Raw genomic sequence first — 27,451 nt, forward strand, 5'->3', positions numbered from 1 at the left:
CATAGAGAAGTGGAGACCATGAAAGGTCAGGGAGACGTCAGACTGGAGGACATGGAGTGCAATGCATGGAGAGGACCGGAGACACTGAGGTGTAGTTGAGAGTGAAGGAGCAGAGGAGCTGAAGAGCCATCGACAGAAGGAAGAGCAGCCATTGAGGAGAGGACCGGAGAAGGCGCCCGGGGGTCCCACGAGGACAGGGGCCCCATGCTAATATCTGTGTATATTGTGACCTGCTGAGGGGTTGGTTGTGTGGGTCGGGGGTCCCAGTGCACAGCTTTGCTGGTCGAGAGGCCTACTTGTGGATGGCCCATTGGAGAAGGTCTTACTGTGGACATTTCATTAAAAAGAAGCCACCAAACATTTTAAAAAGGTTTGTTTTCTTTTTATTATACATAAACTGTACAGAGGTGACATTGACACTAAAATGATTCATCGACAAGGACTACAAAGAACTTTTTTTTTTTTTTTTTTTAAATAAAAAAAGACAATGGAAGCAAGAATTCAAAGTTTCTACACAATGGTGACAAGGTCTGGTCTGCTAGGGCGTCGAATTCGAAAGCCAAACCAAAGCAAAGAAAAGAGCAGAGAATCTCGTACCCTGAAAGAGCAGGTAGGCCTCTGCACTGCTCACCCGACACGACGCGCGGTGACGGCCGGCCATCTGCAGACATCGGACCAAGTGGCCTCTTTGGTTCCATTATTAGGTATATAATACACTTTGAACAGAATTCAATTTGCATCTATAAAAATAAGACTTCATTTTTTTTTTCTTTTTCTTTTCAATGGCAGTTTCTTTCTTTCTTTCTTTCTTTCTTTCTTTCTTTCTTTCTTTCTTTCTTTCTTTCTTTCTTTCTTTCTTTCTTTCTTTCTTTCTTTTTTTTTCTTTTTAAACTAATCGCGCAACTTTTCAGTGCAAACATTGTAAGAACCATCGCCTTTCCTGGAAGAAGAAGCGAATGATCACATTTCAAGTATCGAGAAGAGGAAAACAATAAAAAGGTGGAGTTTGCCGGGTGTGGGTGGGTACGTCAGATTGCATAGCTCACGTGGTGGCACTGAAACGGCGTGGGAGGGTAAGTGCATTTTATTTTCAAGTACCCTTTTGAAGGCATTTAGATCTGCAAGTGCTAAAGTCCGTGCATCGAGGAGTCCGCAGGTGCTGCGCTACGCCAAGGCCAGCTGAGCGGTGTGGCCGTCCTTCCAGGAGACACCTGCGCTGCCTCGAGACCCCTGGGGGGGATTCCTCCTCAGGAAAACCTCAGAAGGGGCGGCTGGGAAGTCCCTGATTCCGCCACTTCCTGGATTGCGCCCCCTAGAGGTGACGTCCTTTGTTGATTTAAGACAGAAGTGGCCCCCCCCCCGGAGGACCCCAGGCAGGGAAACACGGGGGGCACGGACACAATATTTCATATTGTATGTCGTATTTCACCGAGGCGTCCGCCATTCCTCTCAGGAAGTGCTGAAAATTGCATAAGGAGGATCTCCGGGAGCTGACGCCGTAAAGTCCATCGGTCCCAAGTGGCGAGGCTCCCATGTCGTAAACGGCTCCGCCACGCTCCATTTTGAAAATGTCCGTGGGATAAAGGCTTTCAACATCCGCAGACAACGAAGCATCTGCTCGATTCCTTCCAGCCGTTATTGTCCTCGCCGATCATCCTGATCACGATGATCTTAAGTTAAACGTTTTCTTTTGTCCTTTTTTTTAAACAAATAGAGAAAAAAGAAAAAAATATATATATAAATGTATATCAAGATTATCCTGAAATTGGCAGAGTGTGTAGGAAGATAGCAAATATAAATATATATATATATATGAAAGTATATATTCTCCCAAATGTTCATAAATATTATTGTGTTCTTTATACTCCTCTCCCATTGGCTGACTGGACCGCCCAGTGATCCCCGGTCCTCGCTAAGCGCAGCCGCACTCCTCCACGATCATGTTGGGGACGTCTCTCTTCACGATGTTATACTCGTCGTCGAAGTACAACATGGACATGGTGCTGAGCTTCGTGGGAATGCAGCAGGAGTTCATGGAGCCCGGGCTCATCCCCCGCATCCGGTACTGGTTCACCACGGCCGTGTGAAATGAGGACGCCGACCCCGGCACGCCGGCCATGTAAGCCGGACAGCTGCCCTCGCAGTAATTCCCGTAGTACCCCGAGGGCGCTATGATCCAGTCATTCCACCCGATGAGGCGAAAGTCAATATAGAACTGCTGCCTGCAGCAAAGGTTGGTCCTTCCGTCGCACTCCAGGCCTCGCTTCCGAATCCGATGCTTGTTGTCGGCCACCCGAGCCCGGACCACCAGGAACGGCCGGTGGGACTCGTCGTCGGGGTTCACTAAGATGGGGAGGACCGCTGCATCCTCACAGCCCTCACAGTGAACCTCCAGGTCCTGCCTCCGCTCGCCCCGCTCAAAGACCATCTGAACGGCTTCCGTCAGCGGGAACGTGTGCCAGCCGCTGCGCTTCAGCTCCACCCGCTTCTCCACCACGTTCCACTTGCCAGCCAAGGCGGCCTCTTGGAAGTAGACTTTCACGGTCAGCTTCCGCCGGCTGCCCTTCTCCGAGTTGGACGGCAGCACTTTAAAGTAAAGCCACAGGCTGGCTTGGGTGACAAAGAGATTCTGGTTTCCTTCATTGGAAATCAAGAAGTACAGGCTGGACTTGGACGATGCCAGCTCATCTGCATGAGAAAAGGAGAGAGAAAGAGGGAGAGAAAACAAACGGCGTTAATAGATACTGCAGCAAAATGGCTACGGGTTCAAAGGGAGTCACGCTTGGACGGGGAATAATGAAAGGAGTCCTTTGAAATGAGACAAACGTGTTACTGTCAGCCGAAAGAAAGAAAGAAAGAAAGAAAGAAAGAAAGAAAGAAAGAAAGAAAGAAAGAAAGAAAGAAAGAAAGAAAGAAAGGCAACTGTGACAGGAGAGCCGAGAGCACTCGGTCGCCGAGAGAAGGAGAGATGGATTGATAGGAATGGCACCATATGATAGGCAGATAGGAAAGGTGCTATATAATAGATAGATAGATAGATAGATAGATAGATAGATAGATAGATAGATAGATAGATAGATAGATAGATAGATAGATAGATAGATAGATAGATAGATAGATAGATGGGGTAAAGGTACTATATAATTAATAGATAGTCATGCTGGCATCCTGGTTAGGGCAGTGTGGCATAATACTTAAGGCTCTGTAAATCAAACCCTGAGGTTGTGGATTTAAATCCCACTACTGACACCACTGTGTGACCCTGAGCAAGTCACTTCACCTGCCCTGTGCTTAAACTGGCAAAACAAAATACATGTAATCAACTGTATCTGAAATGTTGTCAGTTGCCTTGGATAAAGACATCAGCCAAATAATAAGTAATAATAATTACAAAGATAGATAGAGAAAGGCACTATATAATAGATAGATAGATAGATAGATAGATAGATAGATAGATAGATAGATAGATAGATAGATAGATAGATAGATAGATAGATAGTGTAGTTGGCAGGATTAGATAGAGTGAAAGACACTATATAATAGAGTGAAAGACACTATATAATAGATAGAGTGAAAAACATTATATAATAGATAGATAGATAGATAGATAGATAGATAGATAGATAGATAGATAGATAGATAGATAGTGTAGTTGGCAGGATTAGATAGAGTGAAAGACACTATATAATAGAGTGAAAGACACTATATAATAGATAGAGTGAAAGACATTATATAATAGATAGATAGATAGATAGATAGATAGATAGATAGATAGATAGATAGATAGACATGGAAGGCACTATACAATGATAGATAGATAGATAGATAGATAGATAGATAGATAGATAGATAGATAGATAGATAGATGAAAGGCGCTATATAATAGATGGACAGACAGACACTAAAGCCATCATGTCATTTATTCAGACGACTGCAGCTCTCTAAAAGTTCCCCACAAGTAACAGTTCATGATAATAATAATAATAATATTAATACATTTTATTTATATAGCGCCTTTCCCATGCTCACTTTTCTCTTTTGCTGGGAAGCTTTGCTCTCCTTTGACTTCCTTTCACGTTGTTTTTCTTGCGGTTTGACTGATTTGCCCCCTCGATATTCTGACAGGTAGACCTTTGACTTTTAGCGAGTTGCTGATTTTATTCTTCAGACTTTAAAGTTTTCTTTTCATAAATACGACGCTGTCCGTGTGTAAGTCCCTCACAAGGCCGTGCCGCCACTTGTCCACTGACACCTCCGAGTCAAATGAGAACAGTACGTTGTAGAATATTCCGGACTCACCTTTTCACTGATGACTTCACACGCATTGTGCACGCTGATTTATTTTAAGCGCATCATTGTGTGCCGAGTCTTAATTTCATTAATTTATTTCAGCAGGGTTTCTTTTCAGCTCAGCTGGGACCATTTAAGGTGCCTTTCAAAGCCTTTCATTGTTTGTAGAGTAGGAGGCAGTGAAATTCAGCGTGGTGCATGCTCTGTGTTTTAACACATTTGGAGCGCTGTGCTGGGAAGCCAAACACACACACAATATAAAAGGGGGGTTTAAGTGTCAGCTGGATCACAGAACCTTTCTAGGAATAAAGAAAGTGTAATGTTAATGCATCCCACTGCTTGCAAAGACTCTCGCGATCTGAACGCAGGTCACATTTCGGAGTTAGATAACTGCAGCGCACAAAGACTTCACCCTTTGCTGTCCGAATCAAGACAGGCGACTTGGAGCTCCAGGGTTCTGCTGGCCGGTGAAGCCTTCAGTGCCCACAGACTACAAGGTCAGGGGTTTGTGGAGCCAGGCTGGGGCACAGAGCTAAGGACACATCGGTGCCCTCGTAATGTGCACCACCTGAAGATGGACGCGACAAAGGCTGCTTTTCAAACTCCTGCTCATCTTTGCCAGTTGGATGCTCTGAAGTTTTAACACCATAACAAATTCCTGTGGCTGCCGCCTATTTAGTTCTCGCACTTGAAATGATGAATGGAGACCAGCTAATGAGCCACGGGTTCACCATGGCATGGGTTTCTGACAGCCATCCGCAGAATAAACAAAGAGGAATTAGTCGGATTCTACAAGCCTATAATCAGTCAAGCAGCTGCTGGTCCCTGAAAAACATAAGTGGCACCACAGCCCGTGCCAGGGCCCCAAACCCTCCAGCAGGCCTTTGTATGGATTCTGCGAAAAAAACACTGAAGTAATGACATTGGGGACATCATAAAACAGACAGCGGGCCTGCTGAGGTAACTAATCTATAGCAGGGGCCAATTTAGGCCACCGAGTCACGGTGACAGGTATGTCACCCAGCTTGAGGATCCAAAGGAGAAGCAGCACTGATCCTTGTTGAGCCAACAGAGGAAGGAGAATGAGCATATGGTGAAAACCTAAAGAATCCACAGTGGTGGCAGGATGATGGCATACGATGGCATTGAGACGCCTGTTGGGTCCTCATTTGGGGGTTTTAGGTCCAGGCCAGTCATTCTTTTTCATTCAGCTCCATTTTGTTTTTGAAGACTTGTCACCTGGCATTGCCTGACACTGTGGTCACACGGGCGCTGTGGCACAGCCAGGCTTTCATCTCTGGCTTGAGTGTTTTTAACTGTTACCTCTTTGTGTTTGCTTTCTGACTGCAGTTTGCTTCTTCTTAATGAGTTCTGTTTCGGTATGTCATGATTTTCTATTGTATTGTTGTAAAGATTCAAAGCAACGAAAACAAAAGCAAAAGTCACCGCCGAGGAGACCAAATCCTGGACGCACACCAACTTCACTAACCATTGCAAAATTCAAAGCCCTAAATCTTCCCATTTGCTTCACCAAACCCCAATATGTTTTCTGCTCCGTCTAAACAGGGTGTAGGTGTCCGACAAGGAGAACGGGCATCCTGGCCAGGAAGGAGGGCAGGAGGCCGGAATGGTAGGACAGACTAGGTGGCCAGCTGGACGAGGAAATGACTTCGTGCCCGGCTGGAATAATATAGCTATTGAACCAGCAGAAGCCAGAAGCTGGGAACAGATCCATCCTCCATACAGCAGGGGGCAGTGGTCCTTGTGTGTGGGGGCCCAGTTTGGACACTCGCAGGGGTGCTTGGGAGTCTGGAATTGCAGCCCTGGGTGCCGGTAGAGGGCGCTGTTGGGGGTGGACCACCCTGCTTTCCAAGAGGACACACTGTGCTACCAGTCTGGCATGAAAAGGAGCCCACCGGGTCATATTGGGGAGTCAGAGTCAGGGGGGCAGTGGACGACACTCAACTGGAGGATGGAAGGAAGAAGAATTTGATTCATTTGTTTGTATTGTGGCTGACCTTTGTGCGGGTGATTAATGGATGGGCGCTTTGACTAAATGAATATCTTATTTAAATTCAGAATCGTGTCTGTGGTTTGGGGATCAGTGGCACCCCCTGGTGGTTACAAGGGATAGAAAGGAGAAAAACAAAAGGAAATGACCAGAATTGTCAAGTAACTGACCAAAGTCAAAACCAGGAATCAGACAAAGGCCGAAACACAAATCCAAATGTCACAATCACGACACGAGAGCAAAGGATCGAAACCAGGAAATCAAAAGGTAGGTGGAGATGATGGCTTGTTGTGCGTCAAGTTCATAGACCCCAGACCTGAAGGGGCTGACCGCGTTTAACATCACCGGGGAATTCGGAGACGACTCTCCATGGAAATGGTCAACTCAGTGTTCTTAGAGTGGAGGTGCCTGGGACGAAAACAAAACGGCGTCGCAGTAGACCATAAACCAATATTCAGCAAAAGACACGAAAAAGCAGACGTCTCTACTTCAAAACCTTACAATAGATGTAGAAAAGTCCAGAACAATCGCTAGACCGAGCGTCAGCAGGCTTTGTGCCCTAGGAACCAAGTTGCCCAAACTACTCTACAATATCTGAGTAATCATTCATCTCTCTGATGCTGATCTTTCTGATCATAAAGTAGGTCGTTATGATAGGAATTGACAAGAAGAATTCATCATTCATTACAGAATTACGGGATTTGACGGGTCCTCTAGAGTGCCTCGTTCTCGTGCATGATTTGACTCAAAAACTAATCCGCACATCGTCATCTCATAACAGGCTGAAGTTTCGAGTTTTCTCTTTTTCCGTCCTTGAGAAACTGTGACACACACACAAACACACAGACACACGCCCATCGTCGATATAGCAATGTTTACAGTCTCAGGGGACCATTAAACATCGAGATCCATTGAAAACTGAAGATTGAAATTCTTCACGAATCTAAAGCTTTCACTCCCCACCCCCCCATAGGTGATAGGCTATCATGGGGAGGGTGCAAAGCAAAAAAAAATACAAATATCAGGGATCATAACATAATACTAAAAAGAGTGTTGCATGATTTCAAACCCTAAAAGTCATAAACTAAAGAATGTTTTGGCTAATTGTAATGGAGTTTATCCACAATCTCGGACGCCTGGTTTTTGAATCATCAACGTCATGTTACAGAGAGAGTTGAGGTGTATGTTCTGTGTTATTATTGTTTTTTGAATGATTAGATCTCACATTTGTATGTAATTTCTAGCAAGTTTGTTAATTTTTTCACATTTATGTACAGTCTCTTGAAAGGTTCTTATGTAGTTTGTGGGAGGAGCCCAAAGGGGTGGTGCCACCGTGACATCACTGCTACTGGATCCTCCCTCTGGCTATAAAGGGTTGCAAGCCACAGGGATCCAGCAGTAGCTCATTGACTTCAGTCAGCGTCAGCTTCGTGACTTTTGTTATTTCTTTGAGTTTCCTGTTTTTTTTTTAAATTTTTACACAAAGTATTGGGATAATATTGTAATCGTCCAAAAATTTGACTTCGAGATTTTGATGAATCTTGACGTTTTAGGCCTCCTTGAGTCCGATTTTTGGAATTATGTCTGTGTGTGTGAGGGCTTGTGTGTGTGTGTGTGTGTGAACACGATAACTTGAGTTGCTTCACTTCGGTCAACCAAATTTTGCATACAAGTATGAGGTAGAAAACATAGCTTCTATCAACTGTTGGGCTATTTCCTCTAACCACCAGTGCTACTTTACCTTTTATTCATGCAGCTGCAGAGTCCGATTTATACAGCTTTACTTTTATAATAATCGTTCACTACTTTGATTTGTTGTTGATGGTTCTTTAATGTACTAAAATAAAAATATAATCCTTGTCCTGCGGTTTACTCCTCGAATATCCGTCCCCATATCTGAGTATACGAGAAAGTCTCAGGGGGACCACTCCCGATTTTTATTGTTCTGTTTCTTGGATCTGATGAAGTCAAACTGCTCGGCCTTTCCAAACAGCTCATCAAGTCTCTGAGTGCACCTGGATGTCTTTTCTTACTTGTTTTTATTCTGCTTTGACTTTCCTTTTAGGTTGTGAATCTGTTTTATAATTACACATTAAGATAACATTGTGTTGGTATTGTGGGGCAGGGGTTTTTGCTGTTCCTCTCTTCCATTTCTGCAATTTTGATATTCAAGCTTCTTATCAATTTATGAGAATGCTGATCGAGACTGTATCAGTGCTGGCTCCTAACCTCTCTCCCTTCTCGAGATATGAAGTAAGGCTTACTGTCGATTTACAGAACCATCTATCTATCTATCTATCTATCTATCTATCTATCTATCTATCTATCTATCTATCTATCTATCTATCTATCTATCTATCTATCTATCTATCTATCTATCTATCTATCTATCTATCTATCTACAGAAGAACTATTCAGTAGATAGGTAGGTAGTTAGGAAAGGCACCCATGACACCCTGTACACATCTGACACGTGTACTGGGTCAGCATAGTTAGAGTCCCTTGAAATTCTTGCACCCTTGGACTAATCACCATGCAGCATGTTGTTTCTCTCTGGTGCCATCATCAGCAACAGGCCTCAGGCTTCTTCACCAATGGACAGTTCAGCAAGACTGAAAGTTGTAGATTCATTCTGCCCATCCTACTCAATGGAATTGAATGTTTGAATTTTGTATGAACTGTTATGTATTTCTTTAAGCACACACTTAAACAGCTATTTGATTAAATCAAAAAAGCAACTGAATATTCTTTTGTTATACAACCAAAGAGTTTTAAACTTAAATAGATAAATATATACAGATAGAAAAATACATAGATAAATTAAAAAGTCAGTCAGTCAATCAGTCAGTCATTTTCCAACCTGCTATATCCTAACACGGGGTCACGGGGGTCTGCTGGAGCCAATCCTAGCCAACACAATGGGCGCAAAGCAGGAACAAATCCCAGGCAGGGCGCCAACCCACCACAGTAAATTGAAAAGTCACTATATAGAAGATAAACATGATAGATAGATAGATAGATAGATAGATAGATAGATAGATAGATAGATAGATAGATAGATAGATAGATAGATAGATAGAAATGTGAAAGGCACTATATGATAGATAGATAGATAGATAGATAGATAGATAGATAGATAGATAGATAGATAGATAGATAGATAGACATGGAAGGCACTATATGATAGATAGATAGATAGATAGATAGATAGAAATGTGAAAGGCACTATATGATAGATAGATAGATAGATAGATAGATAGATAGATAGATAGATAGATAGATAGATAGATAGATAGATAGACATGGAAGGCACTATATGATAGATAGATAGATAGATAGATAGATAGATAGATAGATAGATAGATAGATAGATAGATAGATAGATAGATAGATAGATAGATAGATAGACATGGAAGGCACTATACAATGATAGATAGATAGATAGATAGATAGATAGATAGATAGATAGATAGATAGATAGATAGATAGATAGATAGATAGATAGATAGATAGATAGATAGATAGATAGAAATGTGAAAGGCACTATATAACAGAGAGATAGATAGGACAGCAGCAGTCACGTGTACAGATGAACCTGAAATCCTAATTTGCATGTCTGACCAACATGCCACACGTCACCGCTGTATTCAAATACTGCAGTCTGCCACTCCCAGCGTCTTCACCACAAGACCTGAGGGGATACCAGGAGGGACAGAAGTGTGTTATGAAGTCTTGGTTGTGATTTTCTCCACCGCACTATTTGCATGCTGTATGTGTTCAATTGGATGAACCCCAGATCCTCCTTCTATAACACAATGATGTTCCTTATTATCTAAATAGGAAACAATAAAATCAAATATCGCTGACAAATATCTGCTGGCGTGAACTCAATAACGTGATCCTAAAGTCAAAGAGCAAGCCCTGCACTCAGCCTTTTTTTTTCTTCCGTCCCGGGTGTTTCTTCTTATATAAAGAATGTAATATTTTCTTTGCCGGGGGCTCATTTATTTATTATATATTTAGTATAAAGGGTGTCCTCTGCAGTGTGGCTCACACACTGTCCACTCTGGCTTATCGCTCCCCATTGCTCAGCTATGCTAGTCCTATGCCAGTCCACGGTTTTTGTTGTTGCCCTGATTGGCCATGATGTGCTCCCCGTATTAAAATGAAAGACCCCTCTTCCCGTTATTTATTGCAGCTCTAGTGAAGACACTGTGTTTGAACTGATTTCTGGAAGAACTGAAGTAATGCCAATGTCAGACTGTAGGTGGCAACTTGATTGAAGGGAATATTGTCCATTAACTGCATAGGAGGACCCTTTCAATGAAAGCCCCCATAAGAAGGTCCGTGTTACTTTAAAAGTCTTCCTGTGAGAGTGGGTCACATTGAAAAGCGTCTTACATAATCTTATATGAAGAGCCTGTCTTATACAAGATACAACTTTATTTGTCCCCAGGGGGATGTTTGGCAATATAAAGGACAGTACAGCATTAATGTCCCTGACCTTGTCAGTTGTGTGAGCTGAACAGGTGAGAGGTGACGTCCCACAAGCCCCTGAAACAATGCCAAGGTGGTGTGGGTGGTCACTACTGCACTCCATGAGGCCTTCAGCCCTGCAGACAGATTGGCACCCACCGCTTTGCCCCGCACACTTTTTATTTTTTTTCTTCCTGCTCTGAGGGCTGCCAGACAACGAAGCAAAAGCCACAGCACCCAGAACAAGTGATTTGGCTCATCTAATCTGCATAATGGGGCGTTGGGTTATGCTAATGAGAATGACTCAAGGGCCGGAGTAAGAAGAAGAGTCGTGGCCTTATGCAAATAACTTGAGATTCAAGAGCGGGTTTTGCTTTATGCTAATTATGAACAGTCAACTTGAAAAGGAGCCCAAACTCCTTCAGAAACAGCCCAAGCCCAGCAGAAAGGGTTAAGCAAAAATATCCTAAATGGCCCAACGGCATCTACAGATGGGGAATTTCCCCTTGGGATTAATAAAGTATCTATCTATCTATCTATCTATCTATCTATCTATCTATCTATCTATCTATCTATCTATCTATCTACAGGTCAGGGCGCCACTCTTTCCTGTGCCATGTTGTTTTCTTTCATATTTTTATGTGCCACAATTATATTTATTGTCGTTCGTGCAGTTTGCGTGTCATACCGTTACTTTTGTGACATTTTTCTGTCACCCTTTTTTTTTTACGGTGCTACCATATTGTTTGTGCCAACAATCTCTGCTGCTAGTTACATGGTTTATGTCTTGTGATGTCCTCAAACTGCCCCTATAAAAGATGGTGGCATGTGTTCAGCCTGTTATCCTGATGCAAGGCAGTTCTTTAAGTATGAAGATGAAACTTCTGATCTTTCATCAAAATCAAAATCGTAGCCATGACAACCATTGTCGAAAGAACCCTTCAACCTCAACGTCTACAAAACAAACGCAGACAAACCCAGTTTTGTTTTTGACCCGATCTCAAACGATCTGGAAATCATCACGATTGACCTTCTCGGGGTCACGGAATTGACGTCACATGATGTCACACCTCCTTGGCATGTATCCATGGCAACCGGTACAAAAGACGGCGGAGAACAGTAAACCAAGGCGGAGAAGATGTGACAAATATTTAACGCCCTACAGAACAAGTCCAAAAGCTTAAGTGGCAAAATAAGTACAGAAACAGTTTATACGGACTCCGAGTGTACGAGCCTGTCCAGTACTCACGTTTGGAAAACCTCCGTAAATAACTCACGGCCCTACGTGACACTTTTGTGAGGCTTTGACTATGTGAGTATTTTGGTTAACTGGCTCCTGATTTCCTCTGCTTGTCTGATGATCCTCTCGAATTTCCTTCATATGTGACTATTGGGGTTTATCATTTTCATCATTTTTTGATGTCTTTTCTGCCAATCGCTGGGTAGAATGTGGAGTCTGTGATTTTCACATCCAAGGATTTGGAATATCTGCTCAGAAATGGTGTGCCTGGCTTATTTTACAAGCATATACTATAATGTGTTTAACGTTTGGCTGTTTTGTTTGTTTCCCGCTATTTTAGAGCCTTTTCTATTTGCTCTTTTCCCAGAATACACTGCAACGCCCTCGTCCCTGGCAGTGCCGGGCTAACTGAATTTGACAGACCAGCTCCCGTTTCACTGTGGTAACAAATGTTCACATTCGCTCTTCTCCGTTTTTCAATGTCTGCTATTTGTTTGTCCATCGTGACGCCGCCCCGCTTTGCTCGTTCACCGACTACGGTTTTCGTTTCCTGTCTCTTGCAGGTCGATATCACGATATTACCTCTCCAGCGCTCAACTAGAAGAGCCCCTTGGGACCAGTCAGGCCCAACACAAACAGAAGACTAAATGAGGGGCCTCCTGGCACCTCTGCCAAGTGGTGTTGTTCAAAACCAGTTTGGCTTACTGGGTGAGGCAGTGGATGGCACACTAGTATCACATCGGTACAAACAATTCAACTTCAGTATCGATGCCAGCTTTCATAACTCGGTACCAGTACCAAAATGCTGCTAAAGCAAATAACAGATAACTCCTGAGGTCTACCACCCACCTCCACCACATAGGTGTGCACCGTCTCCGACACACTCTGCAATTAATACAAGGAGCGGGTGGTCTCCTTAGGGGTGACACTTATGCAGGGGTGGTCCACCTTGGTGAATTGAGCTGGATGTGAGGTGCATATTGAATCGAAGAGAAGGGTGGGGGGCCTCAGCAGCTGATAAATGACTGAGCGTGAGGTGCTTGAAAAATAACAAATAACGAAAATAACCAAATACTGACGTATCGTATAATTCGAAAAATTAAAAAAGGGGGGGCTCTTCAGTCCCCTTCAGCAGCGTAACTACCTGACGACTCACACGAGGCCAGGAGTTCACGGTAAGTCAGACACCTAATCTGCCAGGTGTCCATTCTGAAAGGCTTGCTGGATGGGAGTCACCTGCCAGGGTTTAGCCAGGGGTTGTCCCCCACTCAAGCTAATATTGTTGTTGTTTATCAAATCTTATTATGTGTTTGGTCCTCTTGAGTGGCATGTTTTACAGTAGGTGCCACCTGAGGGGCGCTGCTTATGAATGTTAAGAGTTGCGCACTCCGGTCACCGGGAGGTGCCATTTATGACACTAAAGAAACGCACACTCTGGAGTAACAAGCCATGCTTTAAACACCGAGACTCAAGTGGCATGCACTCGGGAACTTTACCACACCCAATACAATCACCTAAGGGCACCATTTTGGTAACTCAAGGGGTGTGTGCTCCTGATACCAAAGGCAAGACCCCCCCCCCACCACCAAACCCATATGGGCTTCAGCTGGCAGTGATGTTTTCAATTTTCTTTTGTGTGCTAATTATTTCTTATGTTCATTTTTGAGTTCACGTGCCCTAACCCTAACCCTATTTGCCTGTTTGAGAGTTGGACCCTCCAGACCTGCATGGCCAGTTTCAGCATTTACATCAAGTGTACTGAGCCTTGTCCGATGTTTCTGTTTCTTTTTCTGATATTTTTGGATCCGATTCGCCACCAGCCAACGTGGGCCCTGCCTGCACCGTCGAGCTAAACTGCACGTCCACAAACGTCGGGGGCCGTTGAACGATTTTCCTGCTCTGCTCTCTCGGCTTTACCTTTTGGAATTCGTTTACTGGTCTGACTGATTCCTGGCCTGTCGTCACTTTTCTTTCAGCTTCTTGTCGGTGGACTGAAGCACATCACTCTGTCTGGTCTTCAAGGAGGACCCTGCCCCACCGGTCACGGCTGGTGGACACAGGTGTATCAAGTCTGGTCTATGCACATTTCTGCACAGTTTTCCCTAAATGACTTACTTTCGTCTTACAAATATGCGAACGTGGACGCCAATTGGTTGCCACCCTGAAACACCCATATATGGACTATGCTAATCAACCTCATGCATATGCCATCAGGACACTGCAGTCCTTGATTGGCTGGTGGAGCAGCCACCCACCTGACACATCGACTCCAATGCTGGGCTCTGCAACTGAGGGCACCAGATCACATGTGACATTATAGCGCCTCCCCTCTGCGTTCTGGGGGGTCTGGGAATGACATAAGGTGCCAGCGTCAAACCACTACAAGAATGACGCACGTGTGGGCAATTCACAAACACAAGACGAGCACAAACGACAGTCAGCAGTCCAACGGATATTAAGTTCAATCAGATGCGCCACACAACAAACAGTCCCTCTTCTGCTCAGGACCTCCTGTCCCTTTGAAGCAACAGCCTGCCCTTCCCATTGTCCCCTCCACAGTACCTCTCCTCCCTTAAAGGTGCAGATCTCAAATCCACAAAGTCAGACCAACAATAAGGGGAGACGATGACACCGATGTGGCCACCCCTAACAAGTGTCTTTACAATGGGCTCAGCCCCCCTGCCATCCTTCGCTTGGTCACATGGCTGAGGTGATGGGCAGCATTTCATGGCCTAATATCCATTGTCATGTATTGTTGGTGGCTTTAATTCTGTTGGGACAAACTCAGCTACCCCTAAGCAGACAAAATCAGCAAATCCTACCACTCAGTGGCCATCCAGCGCTGGTGGAGTCTGAAGCGTCTAAACTAACACAGAAATGAATGTGCCCACTGGGGAATGGGGAGGCCCAGAAGATGCCAGTCTGGAGCTTCAGTGGCACCCTACTGGAAAGCCTTGTCACCTGCGGCTCAGCAGCTCAGGCACAAGCTGTGGTGGACTTAGGTATGGGCGACATAGGCAGGTGCCCAGGCCAGCACAGGGCACATGCAACAAGATGGTAATCCATTGCAGTGCCAGTTATTAAGGGGCTCCATACATTGCACTGTATGTGCTACACAGGGGCACCACTTATATAACTGAAGGGGACCCCAGGGCCATCAAAGTCTACTAATACTGTCCATGTGCCACTGCCCAGGGTGCAAGCGCCATTTATGAAAGTTAAGGTGCACACGCTCTGTAAAGTCCATGTTGTGTACACAGCAGTGGTGCCAATTGTGCAACTGAAGGGGCGCCTGCTCCGGACACCGAGGGGGACAATTCAATTCATGTTCTCCTTCATCAAGCAACACTCAATACCACAGAATGACAAAGTGAAGACAGGAGTTTAGGATTCTTTGTCAATTTCTGAATAATAAAGCTGAAATGCCCCAATGCCACAAGTGTTCAGACCCTTTGCTTTGGCTCAGGTGCATCCCAATCTATTGACCATTGATGAGATGTTTGGAGCCCACCTGTGGTCAACTCAACTGATTGGACAGATAAGGAAAGGCACCAACCCACCTATAGAAGGTCCAGCAGTTGAGCAAAACCCAAGGCCTTAGGGGGTGCCAAAACTTAGAGACAGCATTGGGTCGAGGCTCAGATCTGGGGAAGGACGAGCAAAAATCTCCGCAGCATTGAGGGCTTCCAAGAGCACAGTGACCTCCATAACTCTTAAGTGAAAGACGTTTGGAACAACCAGGACTCATCCTGGAGCTGGCCGGCTGGTCTAACTGGGCAATCAGGGCAGAAGGGCCATTGGTAAGACAAGTGACCAAGAACCCGATGGTCACTTTGGTTAAGTTCCAGAGAACCTGGGCCGAGGTGGGAGGAAAGTGCAGAACAACAACTGTCACTGCCCTCTCTACTCTCTGTGCTGCCATGCCATCCTGTGTACACACCAAACACTAAAGGACAATCAAGAGCAGAGAGCTTTGTAATTAGCTGGAAATGCTGGTGACAGGATGGCCCTCTGGTGGCAACGACAGTTTTAGCACAAGAATGCTGGGTGAATCCAAACCTCTGACTCATTGTGTGACACCAGGCATGCCATCTTGGCTGATAGAAAAATGAAATCCATTGCACAATGAAATACCTGCAAAGAGTTCTGGGATAGCGGTTACCATGAAAGGCGCTATATAAAAAAAAAGAACCGTCGAGCATATGGAGTCACACCAGCCACTGCTCCGCTCGATAGAAATGGAGAAACTAAACTGTGAAAGGCGCCATATAATGAAAGGTGCCCCCAGATTATAGCCCACCCTGTCCCCAAACCCCCAGCACCTTAGAAGACACACTTCACTGGCCACTAGTTGGTCTGTAGAGATCCCCTCAGATCCCCTCCTACACGTTGATTTAAATGCAACACATTTGTTATTCTTGTCATTACTATTGTTTCTATTATCGGTTGTTGTTGTTGTTGTTATTTATTTATTTGTTTACGTATTCCTATCTGTTCATTTATCTATTATTCATTTATTTATCCATTATCTTGTACAGTATAGTGCAGTACAGTACAGCATAGCATATCATAGCATAGTGCAGTACAGCATAGCATATCATAGTATAGTGCAGTATAGTATAGTGCAATACTGTACAGCATAGCAGAGTACAGTACAGTATAGTAAGGCATATCATAGTATATTGCAGTATAGTATAGTGCAGTACTGTACAGCATAGCATAGTACAGTACAGTATAGTATAGTGCAGTACTGTACAGCATAGCATAGTACAGTACAGTATGGCATATCATAGTATAGTACAGCATAGTATAGTGCAGTACAGTATGGCATATCATAGCATAGTGCAGTATAGTATAGTGCAGTACAGTACAGCATAGCATAGTACAGTACAGTATAGTATAGTGCAGTACAGCATAGCATAGCATAGTTCAGTACAGTATAGTATGACATATCATAGTATAGTGCAGTATAGTATAGTGCAGCACTGTACAGCCTAGCATAGTACAGTACAGTATAGTATGGCATATCATAGTATAGTGCAGCACTGTACAGCATAGCATAGTACAGTACAGTACAGTATAGTATGGCATATCATAGTATAATGCAGTACAGCATAGCATATCATAGTATAGTGCAGTATAGTATAGTGCAGTACTGTACAGCATAGCATAGTACAGTACAGCATAGTACAGTACAGTATAGTATGGCATATCATAGTATAGTGCAGTACTGTACAGCATAGCATAGTACAGTACAGTATAGTATAGTGCAGTACAGTATGGCATATCATAGCATAGTGCAGTATAGTATAGTGCAGCACTGTACAGCATAGTACAGTACAGTATAGTATGGCATATCATAGTATAGTGCAGTATAGTATAGTGCAGTAGAGTACAGCATAGCATAGTACTGTACAGTATAGTATGGCATATCATAGTATAGTGCAGTATAGTATAGTTCAGCACTGTACAGCCTAGCATAGTACAGTACAGTATAGTATGGCATATCATAGTATAGTGCAGCACTGTACAGCATAGCATAGTACAGTACAGTACAGTATAGTATGACATATCATAGTATAATGCAGTACAGCATAGCATATCATAGTATAGTGCAGTATAGTATAGTGCAGTACTGTACAGCATAGCATAGTACAGTACAGCATAGTACAGTACAGTATAGTATGGCATATCATAGTATAGTGCAGTACTGTACAGCATAGCATAGTACAGTACAGTATAGTGCAGTACAGTATAGCATATCACAGTATAGTGCAGTATAGTATAGTGCAGTACTGTACAGCATAGCATAGCACAGTACAGTATAGTATGGCATATCATAGTATAGTGCAGTATAGTATAGAGCAGTACTGTGCAGCATAGTACAGTACAGTACAGTATGGCATATCATAGTAGAGTGCAGTACAGTACAGCATAGCATATCATAGTATATAGTACAGTACAGTACAGTATGGCACAGTTCCCTGCTTGTCTTGCCCTTGTCCTGTGCTATGTCTGTGCTGCACCACCAGCCTCAAGGAGCTCTTCTTCATGTCACTGTACGCTGCACTACGGTGTATGGATGGTATGATAACAAAGCCACTTGACTTGCCTTGACTTGCTATGAAAGGCACTATATAATGCCACAAGATTATAGACAAACCCGTCCATCGTCAGCAGACACATTGTGACACCTGTGGAGTAGTGGGTCCGTGGCTAAGCAGCACGAGGTCCGTCTTTAATAACTGAATAGCCGTCTCAGGCTGCAGGAGGTTGGTGGGGTGACTGAGATGAGGTTGTGGTCTGCAGTGATTGCTCCATTGACTTTCCGTGGTCTGCAAGTGAAGTGCTGCACCCATGGAGGTATATAAGAGCAGCAGGTACGAGACAGGGCAAAAGAGAATGTAAAAAACAGAAGGAGAGAGAAGAGAAGGAAAGAAACGGAGAACGGAGGTTAAAAGACAGGAGAGAAGAAGACAGGAATGCTGGAGAGTCTGTGTGAGAGAGAGAAGGCAGGCAGGTGGGAGGAGAGCCCTTGGGTGTGGGCTGAAGGGTGTCACCCCCGCCAAGTGTTTTGGTGGAGTGGAGAGTGACACGTGGCAGTGGGAGTCGGGGAGCTCTGTCAGGGCCACGCATGGCGGCAGGGACCCAAGCCTCAGTAAGAAGAGTTCCAGATGGGGCCCCCTACTGGGAAGTCATGGAGTAGCAGGGCCGCGAACCTGGTAGAAGGACGGCTGTTCCTGTCGGTGGGCGTCTCCCCCGTTGCACGATCCTGTTTGGGGTTAGCAGAGGAGACGTAAATTTTTAAAGGACATGCTGTGATTTTGGAGAAGTTCCCTGCCGTAGGATTTGTTGCCTTGTTTTTAATGGATTATTTATTGGACTAGTTTTACTCTCCACATGTTCACTGACTTTAATGGATTACTTATTTATTGACGATTTTGCACACTGTTTTTTTTTTAATTTTTGACTGTTGGATTTTAAATAAAAGCTCTTATCACTTTTGCCCCTACCTCTTACTATGTGTGTGTGTCTTCATCTCATCAGGTAATTTTGCGGTTCTAAGATTGTTATTGTGCTGACTGGAAATGACAGACTGATTTGAACCGCAATGAGTCATAAGAAATTTCTTATGATGAAAGGCACTATATAAAATCACAAAGTCACAGATTCCTTCTTCTTCAGTGACTTCTTCTGCAGCACTGGTGAGCCTGCGGCTGCCAAAACTGTAGCAGCTGTTGACATCTGTGCTACGCTGTACCTGAAAAGTGTGTTGGGATATCATTTACGATGAAAGGTGCTTTAAAAATTAAAGAGTGACTGAAATTGGGTAACAAACACTTCACTACTAGACTGCAGGACTGGCCAGGGCCACCCAGGTCAAGGCCCGGGCAACATTCACCCTCTTGTTAGTGAGTAGCAGTGCCACCCATCTAAGACCTGTTGAGATGTAAGTGATCAGCATACAGCAGCACAGCATTAACCTCTGCAGGGCACCATCTACTGGACTGTATTCTGTAATACATGTGGTAATAAAATACTTTAGCACTTGTCATTCCAACAGATGGTGCATCACAAACATTAACACTGCTATAGGAATAACAAATGCTCCTGTGCTACTACATGCATTACAAGATGCATTCCAACAGGTGGTTCAATAACATTTAAATTTTTAGGACATTTTGGAATTACAAATTAACTCAATGATATATTAATGCTAACTGGGTCACTCCAGTAAGAAGGGTTGAAATGTAAATAATCAGTGTAGACCACAGCGTTAACGTTTGCAGTGCAACATCTACTGGACTGTATTTTGTTATGCATGTAGTATTATAGTCCTGCATTGGGTTGGCACCCTGCCCAGGATTGGTTCCTGCCTTGTGCCCTGTGTTGGCTGGGATTGGCTCCAGCAGACCCCCGTGACCCTGTGTTCGGATTCAGCGGGTTGGAAAATGGATGGATGTATTATTATAATGCTTTGCACTTGTCATTTCAACAGATGGTGCATCACAAACATTAACACTGCTGTTGGTATAACAAACAGACCTGTGTTACAACATGCATTACAAGACACATTCCATCAGGTGGTGCAACAACACCTAAATGTTTAGGACCTTATAGAATTACAAATTAACCCAATGATATATTAATGCTAGCTGTGTCACCCCCCACCCCCCAAGAAGGGCTGAAATGTAAATAATCAGCGTAGACCACAGCATTAACATTTGCAGTGCACCATCTACTGGAATGTATTTTGTAATGCATATTTTTCATTTCAACAGGTGGCGCATTACAAACATTAATAATGCTTTTATGAGCTACACACTCACTCACACACACACTGACATTAACATTTGTTAATGCAGATGAGCCTGCAATTCGAGTTCCGCTTACTAAACCCTTTGTACCATTCTGTGCAAAGTGAAATATGTGCCATTGGCCCCAGGAAGAAAAACGTTTTGTGTATAGAAAAGCATCTCCTGTGCAACCTTGTGGCTGTGTGAAACGCAGAGACTACAATTCCCATCAGGCCACAGTGCACTGGGGCTGATGGGAGGAGGCATTCATCTGCACATTTACAAACTTTAGAAATCACCAGCGAACAGCAGCATTTCATCTAAGTAAGGTCATACCATCCACTTGGGTTTCCCTTTCCTTTCAGGTGCCTATCCAGATGTCCGAGTGGATTTTATGGGACTGTCACTTTGTCCGGGTTTTTGCCCATCGTCCCCAACCAGGTTTACTTTTTTCACAAAATGTTGGGCAACAAGCGCAAACCTTTAAAACGTGTAATGAACAATGAAACAGGAGCTTAGCTAAAAGCAGGAGTGTCACACATTTGGATTGTTTTGACTCCTTGGGAAAAATAAATAAATAAATAAATAAATAAATAAATAAATAAATAATGAAGAACACATTAAAACTTTAGAAAGGATGGAATTCATCTACTTGCTGAGTCATTAATTTTAAAAGCAAAAATTGATCCAAAGGGGCTACTTAATGACATTTCTACTGATTGATACCACGACCCTCCCCAGGTAAAGCTGAGATGACTGATTGATGGATCGGTTGACTTCTGGATGGATTATTATTAATTTATCTGACTGATCCGTTAACCCAGGGTCCATCAAACGTCTGACGTACATTCGGTTTCATTTCTTTTTGTCACATTTGGAACACAAGCAGGTGACAGGACTTGCTCAGGGTCACATGCTGCCAGTAGTGGGACTTGAAGTCCAAAGCCTCTGCCACACTGTGAGTGATTGATGGATTAATTAACTCTGGAAAGGCGCTATACAAAAGGCCCGAGGTGTGGGGTTAGCCCCCCCAGCATTGACTCTGAACGAGCCTGCTTCACTTTTTTAGGATTACGTAAAAGACAAACGCAGTGTGCTCAGGGAGGGAGTTCATATTGTAAGGCGCCATATAAAACAAGCAGCCTGCACAGCTGATCCTGCCCACTCAATCACACCGCCAGTAAAAGAATTCCAGTAACTTCTTAGGAATCGTCCTGGGATGAAGTTCGGTATCTAAAGGCGCTATATACAGCAACACCTTACTGTATGCTCAATTACCACATTGATTGATTGACCGTTGAACTGATTAACTGATGGATCGATTGACTGAAGGACTGATAAATATGATTGACGGATGGAGTGATTGATCACATAAGTAATTTGACCAGAAGCTAAGAAGCTAAATGCCACAAATTGAGAGATATCTGCTACAGCTCAGTATAATCAATATTGAACACATAAACGGATTGCTGCCCGTTACCTCACTACGGGGTCCGACCACTATACTAAGACGCATGCGTTCTTGAAAATCTGGATCTGCTCCCGTCCAGAAGATTCTGAAGCCGAGCCTACATGTCGTGAATGCGCACTCGTGTGCTGGGGTGCCGGGACGTCGGGTGCGCGCCGGAGTTCCGTTATTTTCTTGGGTGTTCGTCTCTACTGAAGGATAACAGCCGACTATTTGGTAAACACTTTTCAACTTTGCGTGTGAACTGCTATGATAAGGATTCTTTTTCTCCACAGGTTTGCGCATCTCGACGCCAGTGTCTCCTCCCGGTGGCGCCTGGTGCGGTCAGCGCTAGCTGGACAAGACGTGACTTAGTAACAGGGGGACACGCGGAGTCCACCACGGTCAGTGTAGAGGCTCCGACTAACCCTAACATGCGTGTTTTTGGGGCAAAGCGAAGCCAACAAAAGGAGATCGGAAAACACGGGCGCCAGGATGGAATTCCCGGGTTCTTGAAAGGCTGCAACTCCGTGCGCACCGTGAAACTCCCCGAATTCCCAGAAAAAGAAAAGACCCGCGTGCCTTTAAAAGTCAATGAAACTGTAGCACGTACACCGCCAGTGTTACACGGACACTCTGAGATATGTGTAATATGGAGCCAGTCCTTCCTTATGTTACTCGAAGGGCCACTTTGGCACGACAGGAATTCACTCAAAACTGAAAACGGCGCTGCCGCTGTTCTCTTGGACTGAACCTCAAAGCGCCTGCCCGATTTCCAGGACAACGGGGGTCATTTGAGGTCCTCCTTCAGATGTACCAGCTCGGCTTTCCCCTCTTCCAGACAGAAACACGACCTCGTCGTCGTCATCATCCTCATCATCATCACATTCATCATAATAGAAATATTCAGACGCAACAATGAATTCACTTATGTTTTAAAATGCATAAGCAAAAGGGACGCAACTTGAAAATAAAACTGAATTCGTTTTACGCCGCGGTTATTATTTAGCTTTATCAATATTTAAGACATAATCGGTGCAGTTTCTTAGAGCACAATCAGGTGACGTGACTTGCTCAGGGTCACAAAGCATCAGCGTACGTCCAAAGCCTTAACCACTACGCCACTCTGATTGGCTCACCACGCTGCGCTGACTGCTAATCAATTAAACCGACTGAATGGAAGGGGTGGGGCCAATACATAGTGCGCGTTCACGAGTCGCTGTATTTGTGTTTGAAGTTACGTTTTAGTCCGTTACAAGCGGCCGGCCCCTCCCGTTCTGTAAGTGGCGCGCGGTCTTAATCACATCTGCTGTTGCCACAGGAACGGAATGTTTATAGCGCCTTTTATGCGATCTGATTTCTCTTAGTAATTTCTGCATTGGGGAAATCTGCGGTGTTTTCGCGCGTGCGTATTCTGTCTTTCAATATGAATGTTGATGATGGGGACAGGCGCTATATCAGATTAGCTTTGTGCCCATTCATTCATTCACGAACACGGCTGTGCAAAAACAATTAAGAGGTGACAGAATAATCACATTTCCTATCGTACACTCTTAATAGTAAAGGTACTAAAGTGAATCTAAGAGCAGTCCCATAGGAGAACTATTTAAATCCCAAAAGAGCCACCGATATGTTGTTTCCAGAAAGACCCCCGATGTACTGAGATCTGTGACAGTTCTACAAAAAAAAAAAACTGAAAACACGAAAAAGGATTTGTGACAAATCAAAGGTTTCCAGATTTTAAATGACTGTCGCTACATGCTGTCACACGGGCTCTCCTCGGGTTTTCACGATCTGTTGTGTTCTACCTGTGGGACCTTCTTAAAACGCAAAGAACCAGCTTCACACCCAAACAAGCCTTCGCAGAATGAAATGGCTCATAGTCGAGCAATGGGCGAAGAAGAAGATGATGAAGAAGAATACATTCAAAGCGCTTTGCATAGAAAGGTCATGTCAAGTGCCATTAAAGAACCAGAATTATGTTTAAGAGTGCGGGGTGATGGGGGGGTACCAACAAATGGATGTACCCACACTACAACAAGGAGTAGGTGTCAAATAAAATGAAATAAAAATAAATACACACACACACACGTGCTTTGGGGTGGGCAGCTCGGGCTGTTTCGGTGGGTCATTCGGTGATCCCATAAACCAACTGAGGCTCTTTACTATGAAGAAAAGCCCATAGGTTGAGCCCCCAGCATCGACCCTGAAAATACACATCTCATTTCTCAGGATTACGTAAACACGAGTCTAGTGCACCCAGAAAGGGAGTCCATGCTGAAAGGCGCTATATAATAGAATCAGCACTCGCAAATACAAAGCGGGCCAAAAATTGAATTCTGCGTGAAAATCGCCCAGAAACGAAGTTCACCACCTAAGGGCGCTATACACACTGGCACTATGCTCACTCATTCCACATGTTGGGGAAAGTGTTTACTATGGAAAGGCGCTATAAAAAGTCGGTATTTGAAAATGAGGTGTCGAACATGTCAGGCGTATTTATTACAGAAAGGCGCTATATAAAGTCAATATTTGAATGTGTGTAAAGTGTATTTGCTATACATGGGCGCTTTATAAAGTCAATATTTAAATATGTGTAAAGTGTATTTGCTATACATGGGCGCTATATACAGTCAATATTTGAATATGTGTAAAGCGAATTTGCTATACATGGGCGCTATATAAAGTCAATATTTGGATGTGTGTAAAGTGTATTTGCTATTGAAAGGCGCTTTATAAAGTCAATATTTAAATATGTGTAAAGTGTATTTGCTATTGAAAGGCGCTTTATAAAGTCAATATTTAAATATGTGTAAAGTGTATTTGCTATACATGGGCGCTATATAAAGTCAATATTTGAATATGTGTAAAGCGAATTTGCTATTGAAAGGCGCTATATAAAGTCAATATTTAGATGTGTGTAAAGTGTATTTGCTATACATGGGCGCTATATAAAGTCAATATTTGAATATGTGTAAAGCGAATTTGCTATTGAAAGGCGCTATATAAAGTCAATATTTAGATGTGTGTAAAGTGTATTTGCTATTGAAAGGCGCTTTATAAAGTCAATATTTGAATATGTGTAAAGCGAATTTGCTATTGAAAGGCGCTATATAAAGTCAATATTTGGATGTGTGTAAAGTGTATTTGCTATTGAAAGGCGCTATACCAGGTCGATATCTGAATATGTATAACGCGTAAATGCTACTGAGAGGCGCTACATAAAGTCAATATCTGAATATGTGTGTTGGAAGGCGCTATATCAAGTCGATATTTGAAGGATCACACATGGTCCAAGTATCCCCCCCCTTCCGTTTGACGGGGTGCGTGTCTCAGCTTCGCCGCACACTTCTTGCACGATCGTGCGGCGGCGTGTCTCATTCTTCAGCGAGTTGGCTTCTTTTCAGCGTTGCCGGAAGAGAAGCCGAATTGTGCGCCCATTGGATTCGACACAAAAGCCCTCCAGTAACAGCGCGTGAAATGAATATTCATACCTGACTTCGATTGCGTCGCGTTTTCGATGGGACGCCCCCCTCGTTCTTTTTTTTTTATTACTGTACATTTCTGCAGAGCATTTCTGGGCTCTCCCGTACTGCGCAGGTAGCAGCGCTTTCGTATGCCAGTTTCTTGTATTATTCTTAGTGTTTTACTCTTATATAGCGCCCCGCTCCACCAAGTTAAGAAAGGGGTAAATAACAGCCCACCACGCCAACTGCTGCGTTTTCAAATGTGCCCCTGTTTATGAGTTCCGCGGGGTCGTTAACACTTCATAAAACGCGAGGGGCTCGAGAGCGGCGGCACGTAACTGACGGCTCTCTATAAGTAATCGGCGTAACGCCGTAAAAAAAATAAAAAATAAAAAGGAGGTGGCGTGGGATACGAACCTGCCTCGGCGAAGCTGATGATCTCGGACGTCTGCTCCTGGATCTCGTTATTGGAGGTGGCGTGCCCGTCCAAGTTGGGGATCTCCACCCTGCCATCCTCCCTGACTTTGCCAGCGTGCAGCTTCCTCAGCGCGGTTACCATCGCCGCCTTCGGGATGGGATGAGTGATGTTGGGTCTGTCCCTCATTTGTAACCGGTTCAGAATGTGCCGTTTCACCGCTTCCAAAAAATCCTTGTCGATCCGGCCCGACTCTTCTGGCTGCCCAATCCCGCAAGAGGCGCAAGTGTTCGGAGACTCCGTTTGCGCTTCAGTCCCGGGCGCCGGTGTGCCGGTGGTGCTGACTACGCACACCAAAAGGCAAAGCGCTTTGACAGGCAGACGGCACATGGCTACAAAAAATAAATAAATTAATAAATAAATAAATAAGCAAAACTAGAATGCGCCGCAAAACAAAAAAAAAATCACACAAACGCCCGGGGGCTCTGAATTACAAGAAGGTGGGTATCGCATCCGAAATAGAAATCCCAAAGTTAACAAAGATGGTCCACGGAGGAAGGACTCAGCTGTTCGTAGGGGCACCAAATCCAAAGAGTCCGCTCAGGGAGCTGCGATCGCGTCTTCCATACGTGCAGTTATTACAGATTAGAGGCACGAGATGATAATCCCTTTACATTCGCTTGGTCATTGCCCCCCTCGGTGGGTTCTATCGAGTCTTTGGTTACTTTAAGTGCCACAGGAAAAAAAAAAAAAAAAGAATCCGATCAGGTGCAGACACAAGGCGACAATGCGACTCCTCGGGACAAAAACAAACGAGTTGCTTTTTCGAGCTCCAAAGTGAAACTCAGCCCGAAAGCTTGACCGGAATCCCGGCTCTCCCCGGCAGCCCTTTTATACCGAAGACTGGCACGTCTAAGCAGAACCTGACGTGTCATGCCATGGTGGAAGTGAAACATGAAAATCAAATCACTGAAGACAGCAAACAAAACAAAAAAAAAAAAGAAAGAAACGGAGAGCGAGGAAGGGAAAAGATGATAAAGTTGTTCACTGACCCAATGCAAAGGCTTCGTACGGACGAGATCTCCAAAAAAAATAAAGCGCAGTGAATTTGAAACCACCGCTCTCGGGATATCCAGAGCCTGCCCGTCTGTCTGTCTGTCTGTCTGTCTGCCAGTCTGTCACTCTTCACGCACTTTTGTTTCGCTTGTTCAACTTTTGATCTTTACCGCCTTTCCCTGGGATTTATTTTGGTTCGTTATATTCCCGAGCCAAAAGAGTCCACATGTCGTTCGGTCTACACGCGTATCAGGGGGGTCGGCTTTCTAGTTTGCCTCGCGATCTCGAAGTTGTGCCACTATACACTGAAACTTTTTTATACGGGACTTGAAACCACGTGGGAAGTTCCACCAACTGGGCCCTCAGCGCTGCGGTATTTAGAAGGGGATTAATGCCCTCCGGCTATGGCAAAGCAACTTCCTGATGCCGCGCAGCTTGAGAGACGAAGGCTCGAGTTTACTTGGCGAAGGGTGGCGAACGGCGGCCGCGTTAAAATAAATAAATAAATAAATAATTAATTACAGTAATAAATAAAAAGAAAAGGAAACAAGGGTTTAGCGAAATGCGGTAAGCGCGTGTCGGAAAAACAAAGCCGTGGAGCCTCAGCGTGCGCGTGAATGAGAATCCAAGAATATGATCGGTGTGCGGGGACAGGGACAGGGACAGCGAGCGGAGGACACGGACACGCTCTGTCCTCGCGCCTCGTTCAGGGATTTGTGATCAAATAAAGAGAAAGCAAAAGGAAAAGCCAA

The 27,451-nt window shown here is 44.2% G+C and overlaps 2 protein-coding genes across 3 annotated transcripts in view; both read right to left on the bottom strand.

Annotated features, from left to right (window-relative positions):
• clasp1a (cytoplasmic linker associated protein 1a) overlaps window positions 1-27,451 on the bottom strand; it is a 991,009-nt gene that overhangs the window by 97,734 nt on the left and 865,824 nt on the right. The window lies entirely within an intron of this gene.
• Window positions 377-27,434, bottom strand: inhbb (inhibin subunit beta B). Of its 2 annotated transcripts, XM_028808057.2 has the most exons (3): window positions 26,696-27,434; window positions 25,646-26,035; window positions 377-2,688 (listed from the first exon to the last, which is right to left on the bottom strand). In XM_028808057.2, the coding sequence occupies exons 2-3, from the start codon at window positions 26,031-26,033 to the stop codon at window positions 1,913-1,915; spliced, it is 1,164 nt and encodes a 387-aa protein (XP_028663890.1). In that variant the 5' UTR covers window positions 26,034-26,035; window positions 26,696-27,434; the 3' UTR covers window positions 377-1,912. The 2 variants fall into 2 exon arrangements, with proteins under 2 accessions (XP_028663890.1, XP_028663889.1); XM_028808056.2 differs by having other exon boundaries at window positions 25,646-27,434.

This window comes from Erpetoichthys calabaricus, chromosome 8, assembly GCF_900747795.2.
Source record: "Erpetoichthys calabaricus chromosome 8, fErpCal1.3, whole genome shotgun sequence".
Taxonomy (NCBI): domain Eukaryota; kingdom Metazoa; phylum Chordata; class Cladistia; order Polypteriformes; family Polypteridae; genus Erpetoichthys; species Erpetoichthys calabaricus.

What these genes read in the sequence shown, in the direction of transcription:
- inhbb (XM_028808057.2), bottom strand. Translation starts at nt 26,033, where the DNA reads ATGTGCCGTCTGCCTGTCAAAGCGCTTTGCCTTTTGGTGTGCGTAGTC. An exon ending in CATCAGCTTCGCCGAGGCAG is followed by an intron (nt 2,689 to 25,645) that starts GTTCGTATCCCA and finishes TTTCTCATGCAG; the next exon opens with ATGAGCTGGCATCGTCCAAG.